The 17145-nt window shown below is 36.3% G+C and overlaps 1 protein-coding gene across 1 annotated transcript; it reads left to right on the top strand.

Annotated features, from left to right (window-relative positions):
* Window positions 1-1253: 1253 nt before the first annotated feature.
* Window positions 1254-14195, top strand: LOC110108908. The gene is made up of 4 exons (XM_028699471.1): window positions 1254-1405; window positions 1506-1621; window positions 13907-13988; window positions 14066-14195. The coding sequence occupies exons 1-4, from the start codon at window positions 1364-1366 to the stop codon at window positions 14168-14170; spliced, it is 345 nt and encodes a 114-aa protein (XP_028555304.1). The 5' UTR covers window positions 1254-1363; the 3' UTR covers window positions 14171-14195.
* The last annotated feature ends 2950 nt before the right edge of the window (window positions 14196-17145 follow it).

The raw sequence follows: 17145 nt of genomic DNA on the forward strand, positions 1-17145 counted from the left end.
GTCTGGTTAATTGTGAAAAGCATTGAAAACAACACTTACGAAGCTGATGCATGGAGCACCCCTAACCTATAAAATCGAGCGAAAGATAGAAATACAATTTATAGAGCATTTAAATTAAATCAAACGATAAGAGGTCCAACTTCATCAAAGCCATAATAACATTCTAGCCATTCAATGGAGAAGGTAGGATAAAAAATCATGATAGTTAGAAAGAGATTTCTCAGTAGCAAGTTTGTCACAAAATTTTGCATTTTGGTGCACAATATAAGTTGACTTTATAAATCTAGCTTTCGTGTTCCTGAATAGATCCCAAACCTGATGGAGCAAATATAGTAGAATGCTATTGTTCTCTTCTACATTTAAAGTCATGCTCAATTTCCCCTTCAAAAAATGACTTGCAAATACATTGTACTGAGATTGAAAAGATGAAAATTGCAGATGACTAAAATAAACTATATTAAATAAATAAAGAGCAATAGATCTTCCTTCATGGGGTATGTGGTTATTGATAATTGCTACAAAATCAAAAGAAGTAGAATTTTGTAGAAACCTCTTGTTAATGTTAAATAGATTACCTTTATTGACAAGAAGGCCTTGCCTCTACCTTGCTTAGCCTACAATACCTCATCTTGACCATCTTGAGAGATGAACCCCTCATCCCTATATTGGTATCCCATGATGATCTTGTTTCCCATTATCATTCTATCACCTTTCAATCTCAATAATGCTTGGCCTTGTACCGATCTCTCGATTCTTAATTTTTTAGAGGACTTCTCATTCTAGTGTTAATTGCCTCATATCGATAATTTTGAAAAGTTGTAAGTTAAGTAGCTATTAGTTATTCTTGCACCATACAAATTCTAAGTGCTCCATGATGTTACATTATGAGTTTATGGGGGAATGTAAGAGTTATTAAAGTTATTATATTTAAAGATGTTATCATATCAATATTATCACATATATTTAATATCTATTGTATGAATCTATAGTACTATTTATTATTATAAAATTGTAATGTGTTCCATTGACTAATTTATCTGGCTATACATACCTAATAAAATAAATAAATAAATAGGAGGATATATATTTTTGTGTACTATAGGTTCATACACAATTTTAACTAAAAAATATTAAATCAAATATAATAAATATTATAGTTATTTGCTTGATAATAATACTGATCTGTGCTCCTTTAAATAATAATAATAATAATAAACAAAACTAGTATAGTAGTATAAAACTGAATAGAGCGAAGTAAAAATCGTCTTCTTGTCCACAGCCACAGGTGTGAGCCCTAGTCCGCCTCTGCTGCCGCTATCTTCCGGTCAGTCAGCAATCGAGGCCATACCCTTTAAGCAAAAAAATGGCGAAGCGCGAACTCTCGAACACCCTAAAAAACTTAAAGGCAAGTCTTTTTAGTCATTCTCTTTTTCTCTCTCACCAACCGTCGTTTCTTCCTTTATCCAGGCTTGTGGTAACCTGTGAGAGTTCTCGTTTTGTTCCAGTTTATGCAAAGGGCTGCTCCTAGGGAGGAAAAGATCAATGAACAAAAGGAGAATCCGGAGCCAATTCGAAACGTTTTTGACACGGCCAACGCTGCCTCCCCCGCCCGAAGAAGATGGTAGGATTATTATGGTAATGTTTTCTCGTTAGGGTTTCCTCTGTTGCTAGTAATCGAAACGAGATACTTGGTTGCGCGTGGTAGATGGGGTTTTGTGGGAAAAGATTATTGTATTATGCATCCAAAATTTGTCTTTTTTACATAATTTTTTGTTCTCTTGATGTTGCTTGCCGTGGCATGCTAAGGTTTTGTAATTCTGTGGATACATTAGCACGAGTTGAGCGAAGGGTTGCTTTTTGATTGTTGTGTAATTCCTTTGGCCAATTATTGGGCACACTATGAAACAAGGTTCATGCTAAAAAATTGAGGATTTTTCTTGAAATCGTAAATCTTAAATATTTCATTTAGTAGCAGAAACATTTGGATAGCCATATTGTAACCATCTAAATTCTAATTATAACTTTTCTTTGTAAATATTTTCAACTTGATTTAAGGAATTACATGAACTTGATATGGCTGGCAAACTGTTTATACTGTTTTCCTGTGTTATGCTGATTTGTTTCTATTATACTTTTGACTGTTGGACTAAGGGATCTGTCTGCACAGTGATCACACATTGTTGTTCCTGAGCAAAAAAGCATTTTTGTTTTATATTTGATTACAACTAATGATTCGATTGCTGATTGCAGCTCATGGGATATTTTTTTTTATGGTTACATCTGATTCAAGTTCATTCTCAATATTAGCTACTGCATTGCATTCACTTCATGTTTGTTTACTCTCTTATTCTGATTAGTTTTATTACATTATCTTGCGTCATTCTAATAAATTTTGCAGTTCTCATATATTTCATTCCCCTTCGTGCTATGCTTCCTTGATTCATGGCAGGTCTTTTGTGGTGAATGTGCCTATATCTTCTAAGCACCTAGTTTTCACAAACCATTTATTTCTTTTGTCATTCATAGCCAATAATTTACAAATTCTACATCCCTATACCAGTAAAACTTAATTCTGAACTATAGACTGAACAGCTTATGCAGTGACATCACTTCACCTACCCATACTAATTAGATTTTCTCTTCATAAATATTATTTTGTAAAATCATTGCATCAAACCATCTTTAACTATGAATCCAATTTAATATATGCTTGATTTTCTTCTGATGAGGCCTGCAAAAAAAAGGTATGTTTTTTTAAGGTTCAGTAATGGATCCATAATTTTGTCTTTTTTTTTTATTCCATTGGTCATTGGTTTGCTTACAATAGATATAAAAAAAGGTACGTTTAATGCTTTCTTGTATGAAATATTACTGTTAGCTGAGATTATTTTTTAATGAAGTTATTCGATATAATAGTAGGGAAATTTTTAGAAGATAAGAGACTCATTGTTAGTGGAATTGAGGTTGACTATATAATATGTAATTTTAGTGGTTATGATTTTATTGATTTTCAATAATGATGAATGATTTGGTGTTACCTAAGTGTCTCATCTTTGTATATCTTGTATGATTGTATCTATTATGCAAATGAATGATGATTTAAATGGCTATATGGTTTGTAGAGTCAAAGTTGAGCGGTTGAAATGAAAGCCTTTGTGGTATTTTGTGATAATGGATATCATATTTAACAAAAATAAGATTGACAACAAAGTTATATTAATAATTAGTGTAGTAAAACTAAGAAATTAGGCTGGATGCATGTATAAATTGGAGGGATGCAACATCATATAGGATTATATTAGTGAGCTAGAGAATTCTTTGATGGGAGGGCACATGTAAACCTTTATAAAATAGTATTTAGGTTTTAGCTATGATGCACTGACACGGACACGGTGACACGGACACGAAACGAAACAGATACGGAACACGTCATTTTTTTAAAATATAGGACACAGGTGCGGCATGGATACGACATAATAATTTTTTTAATATAATATATAGAAAATTAGAAATTAAGGTGATATCATATTATAAATGACAAGAGATAATACATCAATGTCTAGATAACTTGTTTAGCTTATAACATAAAAATGTTTAGTATGTCTTGTACAACTATAAAAATATAAGCAAAAAATCATTTTCTACAACATGAAGGTTTAACTACTCAATAGAGGGAATGATAGCATTAGATTCAGAGGTTGGTCTTTAACCTTCAATATTATCATCATTGAATATCATTGTTTTCAACTCTGGTTCATCAAGAGAAAAATTTGCAACATCCAATAATCTCATATCTTCAATGCACTCATACTCATCTCAAGCAACATTCCACATCTTGTTATCATCTGTCATTTAAAGTTGGATTTTCCTTGATAGAAGTGAAGATTTGTATGCGCATAAACTAAATCTTCAGCTTGTTGTGGAGTTATTTTATTCCTCTTCATCGATTGAATAAATGAGTATGCGCTCTAATTTCTCACACAACAAGAAGAGGATGATACTTAACCAAGATGTTTTATTGTTATTTTTTGAAGAAGCGGTGCTAAAGCTCCATGAATCAACCACCACATTTTTGGATCCATCCTTCATCTATCAACCAAAGATTATTGATCACCAAAATCTTCTAAATATCCAAAGAATTTTGTAAGTTCTATATTAATCTTTCTTCTCTCCACATTTGAGAAATATCGTTTCTAGTATATCTTTCTCATATTTTAAATCTAAATCCTTTTGTGGTAAGACACGTTGAGGGTCTTCTTGAAGTCATTCTTTACTTGAATACCTTCAAATAATACAAAGCATATAAAATTATTTATTCATATACCAAGAAATTTAAAATTAGTTTAAAAGATGAATACAAATATATCTTGGATTTAATGAATAAGACAAATAATGCAAAGGTGTGTTTCTTTTGCTCCACCTATCCTCAAGAATGGTATAGACAACGCTCCAAAAACTTGAGTCTTCATCATGTGACTTTCTTTCATGTCTGTATACAATTTTTTTCACTTTTGCTAACATAGAGTCCCACATTATAAATCAAATGTAGGCATGATTTATCTGTGTCAGCCTCTCTCAACAACATAAATTGAATCAGTGAAAGCTAAAATGTAATCCATATCATCCCACCACAAATCATCTAAGTTCTTTTCTTTCACATACATTGCCTTCATAATGTCATCTTCTCGATAGTAAAACCACTTCTCACTAATCACCATAGATTGAAGAACATTTTTTATTTGTTTGAATCTTCTTAACATGATTATTACATAGGCAAAATGAGTTTTAACAACAGCTAACATTCTCAAATATGAGAAATCATTAAACATTGAAAGACTCATTGAATGGTTCATGATGAAATTTCTGATCAGAATAACATCATTTGCAACCACTGTTATCCAATGATATTCATCATAGATGATTTCATTAGCTTCTGTATTCTTCGCTGCACAAATATTTTTTTATAACAAGATTTATAGTGTGCACAACACATGGAGTCAAGAATATATGAGGATGAGCTTGCTCCACCAATAATCTTGTAGCTCTACACATCGGTGCATTATCTGTAATAACCTGCACAACATTTGAAGGCCCAATCATGGCTATCACCTCTTTAATTAAAATTGCAATGAAATATTTATCCTTATATTCTCCTTCACAATTCACAGCTTTAATGAACATTAGGTAATTCTCTGTAACGGTCATGAAATTAATGAGTGATCTTCTTTGAGGATCAGTCCAACCATCACACATCAAACTGACGCATTTTTCTTTCCACACTCCTTCGTTGGTTCAAGCAATGTCTAAATATGTGCTCTTTTCCTTTTCAATAATTTTGATCTTATTGCATTGTAGATAGGTAGAACATAACCTGTCAGGTTGTTATTACATGCAAAAGTGAATGCATTTTTATAATAAGCATTTCTTGCAAGGTTGAAAGGAAGTCCTGCTGAAAAAACATCATTGCAATTTCGCCATCTAATTCCTCTCGCTGTTGCATGTTAAAAGCCTTATCTAAAGAAATACTGGCAATTTCGTTTCTTTTCTTTGATTCATATCCTTCACTTCTAAATGATAATGAATGATCAACTCTAACAGATGAGGAAGAAGTGTGGGATGAACCATGTGTAGATGGCAAAGGTATTACCTTAGGAAGCGCCCTTTTGATCCTAGATTCATCAACTTGTCAGTGCATTTCAATCAACTGGGCCGTAGTAATCTTAGGACACATTCTAATTCCATTTCTCCAGCAATCTTAAGTAGATGTTCTTTCACCCTAGAATATGATCCTTTGTAAGTGCCACCACAATAATTGCGTTGAATGACACATTCCCTCCTTCAAAATTTTTTGCCTAATTTGATAACATGAATCCATAATGGCTTATCAGTTTCTACAGATGGCTTTTTTGAACCTTCGCCTAATCTACTCCCACCAGCACTATATCTCATTTTGCTTTTAAATGCACTGGTTGAATGGAAGAAATAAAAGCTTAATAAAATCAGGATCAATTGTACTCTTAACTTTTGTAAAGAACAACTGAACAACTTAGAAAATGATAGAAAATATAGGCAACATGCATTGTAGTGAAACTATTCCATTTGTAACTTAAAACTTTTAAATGTCAACATGCATTGTAGTGAAATAATTACATTTGTAGAGGCTTGGATTTTGATTTCTTTTCTCTTCACAATAGGAGAAAGAAAATATAAGCAATTGTTATAAACTAAGACAGCTTAAAGCAACCATCTACTCTCTTCAATAACCTATTATGATAGCAGTTTTTAGATAGCTTCTTTGATCGTATTCTACTGCTAGGCGAAACATTTCAATCTTCACAGTTCATGCCTAATGAATCCAAAGTCTTCAATCACAATAGAAAAAGATAATACCAATGTACGGAAATGGGGAAATTACCAGTTTTACAACAATCTAAACACAATCCATTTAAAAAAATTCCTAACAGCAATAGAAAAAACAACACCATCAGTACTCCATTTCAAGCATTGCAAAGAAGTCTAGGGCATAACTATACATCGCCACGAAGAGGTTCTAGTGTTCTACTCATCATATCAGTTCGAAATAAAATCTAGGGCAACAAATGAGTCTCCAACAAACGCCATTAGATAGTAAACATCATCAATGAAAATTTCAACAAATGATTTAGGTATTTTTAAATCTTCTCATTAGAATACTTTCAAAAAAAAAAAAAAAATCAAAATCCTTTTAATACTTTTAACATCCGAAACCCAAAACAATCAAACTATTTTCAGGGGGGAAAAAAAACTTAAGACGGATACCTGCTAGCGGTGTGACAAAGAAGAAAGAACGGGGAAGTCTCGGTTGCGCGCGGAAATGACGAAGGAAGGAAGTCGTTTCGCAGTGCGACGAAGAAGAAGGAACGGGGAAGCCTCAGTTGCACGCGGAAATGATGAAGGAAGAAGTTTGCTCGTGAAAACGTCGAAGGAGGAGACCTGCTCGTGCAGAAACATTGAAGGAAGGGAGACTGGTTGCCTCGACTGCTTGCCTAACTCGCCCTAAACGAAACGAACACGATTGGGATTGCGAAAGTTAGGGCTTTGGGCTCTATACGGTGATATATGTCCGTGTCCATCAAGTGTCCGACACTATATTCCTTCTTTAGGCGGAGTGTCAGTGCATCATAGGATTTTAGTGAATGATACATGTTATTTGCATAGCATTAAAAAGGCCGGAGGATTGACTCTTATTTAAATTTAAGGAGATAGAGTGAAGAACGTTGGGGTAAGTGATTGAAACATCCCTATTTTTATTTCCATAGATTGTCGTAGCACAAAAGTAGCATCCATAGTTGATCTTTGTGGCATAAACACTAATTGGCTGCTAGAAATTGACATGATTTTCTTAGCCTTTGTACCATTTTCATCCCCTAAATGCCATTATGATTCTATAGTTTACTTTATCATTATTCGTCAGTCATAAACATTAATTTTGTTTTACGTCTACCAAAGTACTTTTTCTTAGATCACTTGGCCTTATTTATTTAAGCCTTTAGGATTTCGTTAAAAATATATTTTAACTATTCTACTCCATTATCTTCAATTAATTCTTCTGTTCTCAATATGTATATCATTAAGGCCTAATTTTTCAACTTTATGCACCTTTTTATGTCGAACTTAGGATTGGTTTGATGGCAGTTTGTTACGCTGGCCCAGGAGGGGCCAGCTGGACCGGTCCAGCCCGGACCGGTCCACTGTTACTCCAGGCGGAAGAGAACAAGGGGAGCGGGATTTAGAGAAGAGCCATGTGGGCTTGGGTGATGTTAGGATGGAAAATTTTGAATGTTAAGGGGCTGTTTGGGTATTTTGCTAGAATCCTTTTGCCTTAATTAGGGATGAATGTTAGTTTTGGAGGCATCTTGAATTTGAATTATTTTTGAGATCTAGGGTTTGATGTTCTTGGGCTCTTGGCTTTGCCGGAGATCGTTGGAGAGTTTTTCCTTCCCCTCGAATTGAAGGAAAGTTGTATCTTGCAAGTGCTTTTCATTTCTTATTGGAATACAAGTGTTTGCCTTGATTTTCTACAAGCTTCTTCTCAGATTTCCACTGTTTTTGCTGTTTAACTGCTGAAAACAGCAGTTTTGCTCCTTTTTTTTACTAATCTTGGTTAGGTTTGCTTGCGAACTCAAGTGTCACCTTAGGGTTACTTGCGAATTCAAGTATTTCCTATCACAGTTGTTATTGTCTATAAAATTAGCTATGAAGTTGTGGGAGGGTTGTGTTTGGACGAAAGAACTATATGTTGTTTGGATGGAAGCTAACATTGTTTTTTTATTTTGAAAAGTCAACTCTCTATGTGTTGCTTATAAACCAAAGAACTATATGCTTTTTGGATGGTTGCTACATGCCTACATCAATGTGCTTGATGGTTAAATGATTGAAGTCCCCTATTTTCTTTTAAACTCCATAAAAAATCTATAGAATCAAGGCGACCTCTACCCAAAAAAAAAAACCAATATTACTTAAATGTTTCAATACCAAGGATTTTTTTCATGTTACATCTAGCAATGGTAAATCACACAATTTTACCAATAATAATACATAATCCTAACCATATTGCAGATCCAAGGAAAAAAAGTTTTCCAAAATTTATCCACATTTCTGAAAATATTTGTTATATGCACATCCATTTCTTGCCTTATCATTGCATGTAACAGAAGCATTTAATGCGTTCTTAAGACTTTAATGTTGCAAAACGCATAAAATTGATTAGTGCTTCGTTCTTAAGACTTGTAATGTGGCAAAAAAACATGAAATTGATTAATGCTTGATTACTGCATCCCAAAAAAGCAAAAACAGAAAAGAATCGAAACTAAATCATGAATATTTAGTAAAAATCCATGAATGATCAACCATAGATAAAAACACAATAGTGCTTACATGAATGAAGATACAACTACCAGAGCTTGGATTTGTAAAAGGGAGTAGACTGCCGCCCACTCGAGTTTTTGTTGCAAGGTAGAAAAGATGGTTTGAGCTTTGCATCACTTGGAGGAGCTGCATTACTTTAACGGTTCTGAGTGAGTTCACAGTTGGAGCTTCTATTCGTGAGAGGGTGAAGATCAGTGGAGCACCAAACAACCAAGGAAGTTGATGGAACATCGGGTGAGAGAGGAGGCATTGTTCACGACTGAGGCTGTATTGTAAGTGAGTAGGTATAGGAAACTGTTAGACCGGTCCAGCCAGTCTGACAAGACCGGCTTACGCCAATTGGGCGGAACTCTTACGCCTCCAGAAAGAGCCGCTCGTTTCCGCGAGCTCAAGGGAGCCGAATAGGAAGGATTTTGAAGGGAGTTTATGAGGGAAATCGCATGTAGGGATTGTTTAGAGATTTCCTTTTGATTTGTATTCATTAAATAGTTTGTTTTCCTAAGGTTATGGCATCTTGAATTTGGCTGAAATTTGTGATCTCTTAGATTTAGGTTTTCTTTTGGGCTCTAGCGGCGTCTAGAGATTTGGGAGAGATCGATCCTCCTCTCGAATTGAAGATCAACTGTATCGTGCTATTTTTCGTTTCTATTTCATCAAATAATACAAATTTTCTACTATTTTTCTTTGTTTTGTATGGATTCTTGTGGAGGATTTTCGCTGTTTTCCGAACATTAATAGGAAATACTTGAGATCTACAAGTGTTTCCTATCAAATTGGTATCAGAGCTGTTTTTGGGACCTTTGGTGGGATGTTTTAGTGAATTTCAGTGATTGTTCTTGGGATTTCGAAGAAGAAAATTTCTGTTTTTGAAGGTCGAAGTCTAGCTTTTTATTTCTACAAAAATCCGAGCGTCAATGGCGGCCAATAAAATGGATACGTTGGAGGAACGCCTTAAAGTGGGGATTGGACAAATGAAATATGAAATTTTAGATTTCCAAACTCAAGTTTCAGATTAAAAAAAAGATTTTTCAACCATCCATGATAAGTTCGATTCGAAATTTTCCATCCTGGAGGAGATGTTGAAGAAAGTGCTTGAGGGTCAAACCAAAATATCATCGTTGGAGGGAAAGGAAGGCCCCGACAGCCAAGGAGATGGGAAAAATCCTAAGCCAATCCGGTAAAGGGGAGATAAGGAGGTGGTGACTCAAAAGGGGGAAGAGAGAATGCCTCTCCTAGAGCCTATTCCTAGGGGAAGCCCGGCAGAGGGTATGACGAGGTAGGGCAAGAACGAAGACATGCTAATTTGGAGAGGAGAGGGGAGAGATTGGAATGAGAAATGGGTAATTATGACTAAAAGGGGGCTGAATTTAAATGGGGTGGGGTTCCAATGGGTGCTGAATTTGAGAGGAGAATGTGGGAATTTGAAGAAAGGCTGGGGTATGAACATAGAAGGGATGATTGGGACAGTTGGGGGGAACTAACCCCTTGGGGAAGGGGAAGTTAGGAAGGGAACACAGGGAACAGAGGCAATTTAAGGGTGATGAAGCTGAAGATGCCTATTTTTGAGGTAGAGGATGCCCATGGGTGGATCTACAAGGTGAAAAGGTACTTTACCGTCAACAGGTTGACGAAGGGGGAGAGACTGATGGTAGTCGGGATGTGCTTGGAAGGGAAAGCTTTAGCATGGTACCAATGGAGGGTTACGAGGCGAGCAATAAGGACCTGGAGGGAGTTTAAGGACTGCTTATTGGAACGTTGCCAAACTAGTAGGAGAGGGGATTTCTACGAGCAGTTTTTCGCTTTAATTCAGGAGGGGACAATGATGGAGTACCAGGAGAGATTCGAGTACCTTGCTAGCCGATTGGACCACCTTCCTGAGATAGTGCTAGAGGGAAATTTCATGAAGGGACTGACACCATAGATTCGGGCAGCGGTTAGAGTAATGAGACCTCGTGACTTGGGAGAGGCTCCGGAACTAGCTCAGTTTGTGGAGGATCAGAGGCACCTGGAGAGAGAAACGGGAGGCAATAGGTTAGTTGATGCAGGACTATTTAGATGCAATGTTTATGAGTTTCACTTAGGCTTTGCACAACTCTTTGATTAGAATAAGTTTCGAATAAAATTACTAGCAATTATCCACGTCGAGTAAAACACTGAAGGAGTTAATCTTGCATAGGCTAAATCGCATGCGCCAAATTTTGAACATTCAAAATAATTAAGAAAATAAAAGCAACACAAAATAGTAGCTTCCAACTTAATTCCTAATCTAACAATGAGATTTAGGCTGCATAAAAAGCACGCTCAATCCCTATGATTTACTAAACTTAGCAAGAGCATTCGGAGGAGACTTTGGTGACTACAATCATATCAATTAGAATTCAGATTTAAAAGAAATAAGATGTAAGCGAGAAGGAAACCTTTGCATAGAGAGACATGGAGATCATCCAATCAATGCCATCGAGGTACTCATCAAGGGATCCCGTCATTCATTGGTGCTTGGAAGTAGAATCTCCTTGGTCATTGCTCCGTCTTGCACGTGGGTACCAAGAAACTGAGGTTTCTCCTTGCAATTGAATAGGAGACGAAAGCTCAAAGCTTTAATCCCAAAATCTGAAACAATTTCAGATTTGAATCTCAAAATCTGACAGATTCAGATTTCTAACAAGAATCTGAGATGAATTTCAGATTTAGTAGCCTAAGAGGTAGAGAAAATTGAAGGAGAAGTTTAGCATTACGGATGAACTGAAAGCTGAGAGTAATTCCAATCCACAGGCTCTGAACTAGAATAGCTAATTGGAGCAATTCGGAGGAGGAGGAGACGGTGAAAATAACAGGAAATCTGAGGGATTTCTATTCCCTAAATCAATGGATTGATTTGGGTAATAGATTAGGAAATAAGCTGATGGAATTCGGCTAAGGCTAGGAGTTGGAAATATTTCCAAAGGTAGGAGTAAGAGATAGGAAATAAATTCCAAACCCAAATTCAAGGGAAAAGGGGCTGGCGGGATGGCTGTCAATGGGGGCAGTTAATGAGAGGCTTTAAGGGGTTTCTTAATTGGGTTTAGTAAAGAGGAAAGTTTTTAATTAAATCCAATTCAAATTTAAAATTCAAATAGAAGTAATTTAGGAACTTTCCTAAAGTAGATTTGATATCTTAGGAAAGATTTTAAATTTCAAAAGACAATTTTGAATTCAAAATTCTATCCCAAAATATCCAATCCCAATTAGGCAATGGAATTAAATGGAGGGGGGAAGAGGGGGATGAGCAGGTGGTGGGATTACTGGGGCCGGTGCCCTTTGGGCTTACATGCGACCACTCCCATGAAAGGGGTACAAAGGGAAATAATAACGACACCTAAGCAACTAAGAAAATGCATAAATAAAATAAAATACAATCATGACTCAGAAATACAAGGACTCGATCGTGGCCGTAGATCGGCGGCCACGTCACTGATAAACCTTGCACGCTGATCTGATGTCCCCATCATCAGTAGGCTCATATAGGATGACCACCACCTTACTGACATCCAAGGAGCCAACATTGGATACTCTTCGGGGAACTTTAAAGGAAAAGACTGCAGGTGGAAGATCTGGTGATAACGTCAAGAAGCTCACAGAGATGGATTACAAGAGAAAAGGACGAAGGGGCTCTGTTTTAGATGTGACGAGAGGTATATGCCGGGGCACAGGTGTAAGGACTGAATTCTTTAGGTTCTTACCATTTGTGATGAAGAATGAATGGAGGAGGGTGTCATCTTTCCACCTTGTGGACAAGGTGGATCTTTGGGAGGGGAGTATTGTTAGACCGATCCAGCCGGTCTGACAAGACCGGCTTACGCCAATTGGACGGAACTCTTCCTCCTCCAAGAAGAGCCGCTCATTTCCGCGAGCTCAAGAGAGCCGATTAGGAAGATTTTTAAGGGAGTTTAGGAGGGAAATTGAATTTAGGAACTATTTAGGGATTTCCTTTTGATTTGTATGCATTAAATAGTTTGTTTTCCTAGGGTTAGGGCATCTTGAATTTGGCTGAAATTTGAGATATCTTAGATTTAGGTTTTCTTTTGGGCTCTAGTGGCGTCTGGAGATTTGGGAGAGATCGATCCTCCTCTCGAATTGAGGATCAATTGTATCTTGCTATTTTCCATTTCTATTTCATCAAATAATAAAAAATTTCTAATGTTTTTCTTGGTTTTGTATGGATTCTTGTGGAGGATTTTCGCTGTTTTCCGAACATTGATAGGAAATACTTGAGATCTACAAGTGTTTCCTATCAGAAACTTAGGATGGATAATTTCTCCAAAATTATGGGAGCAAATATGTCAAACCTGATGTTAAAAATAGTGGTCAACAATTGTCCAACGCAGTACACGGGCATCACATTTCTAAACGTGTGCCCCCTCTGCGTGATTTTATGGTAAGTAATGAGAAATCCGGTTGCCAAGCAACCACAAAAAAATTGCGGCAACATTTCATGAATTAAGCAACTAAAAGCTATCCCTTAATACTGTTTTTAATATTATTCTACAATTCTATTTATTTGGTTCTTTTGAAGACCTTTTTTTACTCATTTAATAATTTCTTAAGTTGCATTTTCTTTTTTCCTTGATGTCATTATTAGCAGCTTTCTTTTACTGAGTTACTCGTATCTTCTTCCTTATTACGCCGAACTTTTTGGAAGTCTCTAGATTTTCTTTCTCTTGGCTCACCAAAGTAGTGCAAAAAACATTCCGATTTTTAAGAACTGAAACCTATTTAAAATTCATCGTTTCTTATGATCCCCATTCCTTTGGCTCTTGAAATGTCTGAAAACGCAATCATTGTGACTTAGGTGTTTGCTTTCATTTACTTCAGGGATTTTTCTGTAGCCTTGTTTTGTTTATTTAAGTTGTGCTGCTATTTAAAGTAAATTTACTTATTACTGCAATGACCACTGAAGTTTAACTTTCCTCTTGTTTTGGGTTGCTGAAGTATTGTTGCTTTCTGAATAATTTTTATCCAGCATAGTGATAGTTGAAGGGGATCCTCACCCCGGAGCATTAAGAGGCCGAATGTCATTTCAGAGCTTTAATCCGTCAATTGATGTGAGTCAGAGAAGTTGGTTGATGTATACGATGTCTCTCCTTTAGTCTTTACTCCCTTTACATAAGCTTCTTTGTAGAAATTGAATGAAGAGGCTACGACCATCCATCAAAGCCCAGCATCTAATACGTCTAATGGAAATGATAATATTTCTTACAGGTGGGCCTTTGTTTTAAAATTTTGAATTTGCTGAATAATTATATTATTAATAGAATTCTTGGTTGAAAGTGTTTCCTTGCGTACAAACCACTTATCTTCTTGTGCTTTGATGTGCTTTGAAGTTATGATGTACTAGGTGAAACTACTTATATGATTGCATTGCTGATGGATTTGGAATCAGGTCTCGAAATACACCTCTGTTCACCAAAAATATGTTTATCTCATTTGAAAACATGTACAACAACATCAAGCCTTTATCTCACTACGTGGGGTCGGCTACACGAATCATTTTTCTCCATTATGTCCGATTAATAGTCAAATTCTCATTTAGATCCAATAAAGAAAGGTCATTTGTAATATTTTCTAACCAAAACTTTTTAGGTCTACCTCTACCTTTCTTAACATATGTTAAATCTAATACATCTATCCTAACCGGGTCATTAGAAGGTCATCGTTTTATGTGACCAAACTAGGGGTGTAAGTGAGCCGAGCCGGCTCGTGAGCCGGCTCGAACTCGACTTGTTAACGAGCTTATTATGAGCCGGCTTGAAATTATTTAATTAATTAAATTAATTAGCGAACATATTTTTATTTTAAAAAAATATATATATGCTGAGAGGAGTTTCGGCCTATAGTTTTAAAAAAAGGATGGCTATTCAATAAAAATATACCTATTTCGACCTATATGACATGACTTCCTATATGATAGTACAACCTATACCTCATCTTCATTAATACAGGAGAGAAGTTTTAAAAAAGTATGAATAAAAAACTATTAATTACTTTCCCCAAAAAGAGTTTTTGCAGATTCATGCTAAAAAAATCCTAGTGTTTATACTTTTTGAAATACAAAAGGACAAGGCGGCAAAATGAAAAATTAGGCGGCAAAATGAGAAAAATGTGAAATCGAATCATAATCAAGTAGCTCGCGAGCCGGCTCGAGCTCGTTAATAGTGTGACGAGCTCGAGTTCGAGCTCGTCTTTTGAGCTCGACTCGAGCTCGCTTTTCGACTAACGAGTTGAGCTCGATAGTGCCAAAACTCGACTCGACTCGACTCGACTCATTTACACCCCTAGACCAAACCATCTAAGACAACTCTCTTTAATCTTATATGCCACTGGAGATACTCCAACCTTTTCACATATATGCTTATTTCGTATTCTATCTCTAAGAGTAAAGCTACTCATCCACCTGAGCATCCTTATCTCTGCAACACTTAATATTATACTTCTCTTTTAATGGCCAACATTTTGCGCCATAAAGCATTGCAAGTCTAACCACCATCTTATAGAATTTTCCCTTAAGTTTAAGTGGTACTTTTTATCACACAATAAGCCCAATGCATTTCTCTACTTCATTCCAACTTGAATTCTACTAATAATATTCCCGTCTATTTTACCATCACTCTGAACAATAGACTCAAGATATCTAAAACGAAAACCTCACACTAGAACTATTACTACTAAAATTACACTCTATGTATTCGGTTTTAGATCTACTCAAACGAAAAACTTTAAACTTTAGGTTGACCTCTTATTCATTTGGGTACTCTCTTGGAGGACGAACCATATGGAGCCCAAAAAAGACTATCCGAAGGAAGGCAATCTGGAGAAGGACGATTCACTCGAAGACGAATACTTAAAGACGAAATGCCTTGCATTTAAGACTTGCGTCATGCATTAGGATTAGAATCCATGTTGTTGTCGGTGGGACCTGACCACCATTACTTTTCTGCAGACCCTAGGTTGTAAATCATACGGAACCCAAAAGAGACTATCCGAAGGAAGGCAATCCGGAGAAGGACGATTCACTCGAAGCGAAGACTTAAAGACGAAATGCCGTGCATTTAAGACTTGCGTCATGCATTAGGATTAGAATTCAGGTTATTGTCGGTGGGGCCTGTCTACCATTACTTTTCTGAAGACCCTGGATTATATTTATATGACACTTGCCGTGAATTTTGGACTTTACTTTTCTGTGTTTGGTTGAGTTATATTGATTTGTTTACATTGATTGCGCAGTAGAAATTGCATGCTTTTCCTAGGTTTCTTTTCTTGCATGTGTATGACCTGATTTTCGATAGGTTCTTCAGGATAAAAAATATTTTCTACTCGTAATTAAAAATTAGTATTTTAGGAATTAAATTGCTTAGAAACTTAATGACCTAGGGAATAGCCGGAATCGTCCGGAGTCGCATGGATATTATTACTCTATCCCTCCTCCTTATAAGACACCTCCCTGCCTGCGGGTAGAGTCCGAATAATCTGACCTATGAGGATGAAGTGTCGGACCTGGGGAGGCACAATCTTTTCTAAAAATTATTTTTATATAAGCCTGTTTTTTTTTTAAATCTTATGCATACATGATTTGGAGCCTTTTAACCAGCATGCATTGTATTAGAAACTAACTAAATTAAAATTTTAATTGCATTGGCTCTAGGAACATTCACCCTACATAAGTCCATAGCCAATTAGGAAACTCTCTAGACGTCGGTCCTACTTCCAAAAGACTACCTACCTATCTTTCATGAAGACTGGACTGCATGGATTTTACACGCTTAGGTGATCAGCTGACATACCTTTTCAGGCAGTGTATAAGCCCAGGTGCATTAGCTAGGATACAGGTGTTAATGTTGGGTAGAACACTAAACCCACCTTAGATTTAGGTTGGAGGCTACTACATTGGGTGTCTCGTAGTATGCCTAAACAACGGGTAAGTTCCCTATTCTTAAGGGACTATAAATCCTGCTTATCCGCGTCACACGGATGACGCCATTTCCATCTTTTCTCTCTGTATGTTTTGAGTGTTTGAGTTTCTTTCTCTCCTCAACTGTTTTAGTCCCTCCGGATGTCAGTGTGAGCCGTGCATGTTGACTAAGCCGAGTTGAGCCCTTTCTTTCCTTTTGAGTAGGAATTTCTTAGTTTCCCCTTTCGTGTCAATCCTTTGTCTGGGAAGAATAATATCGAATCCTTAATTGAGAGTTTTATCGGGCCCTAGGC

This window comes from Dendrobium catenatum, unplaced genomic scaffold (assembly GCF_001605985.2).
Source record: "Dendrobium catenatum unplaced genomic scaffold, ASM160598v2 fragScaff_scaffold_1297, whole genome shotgun sequence".
Taxonomy (NCBI): Eukaryota; Viridiplantae; Streptophyta; class Magnoliopsida; order Asparagales; family Orchidaceae; genus Dendrobium; species Dendrobium catenatum.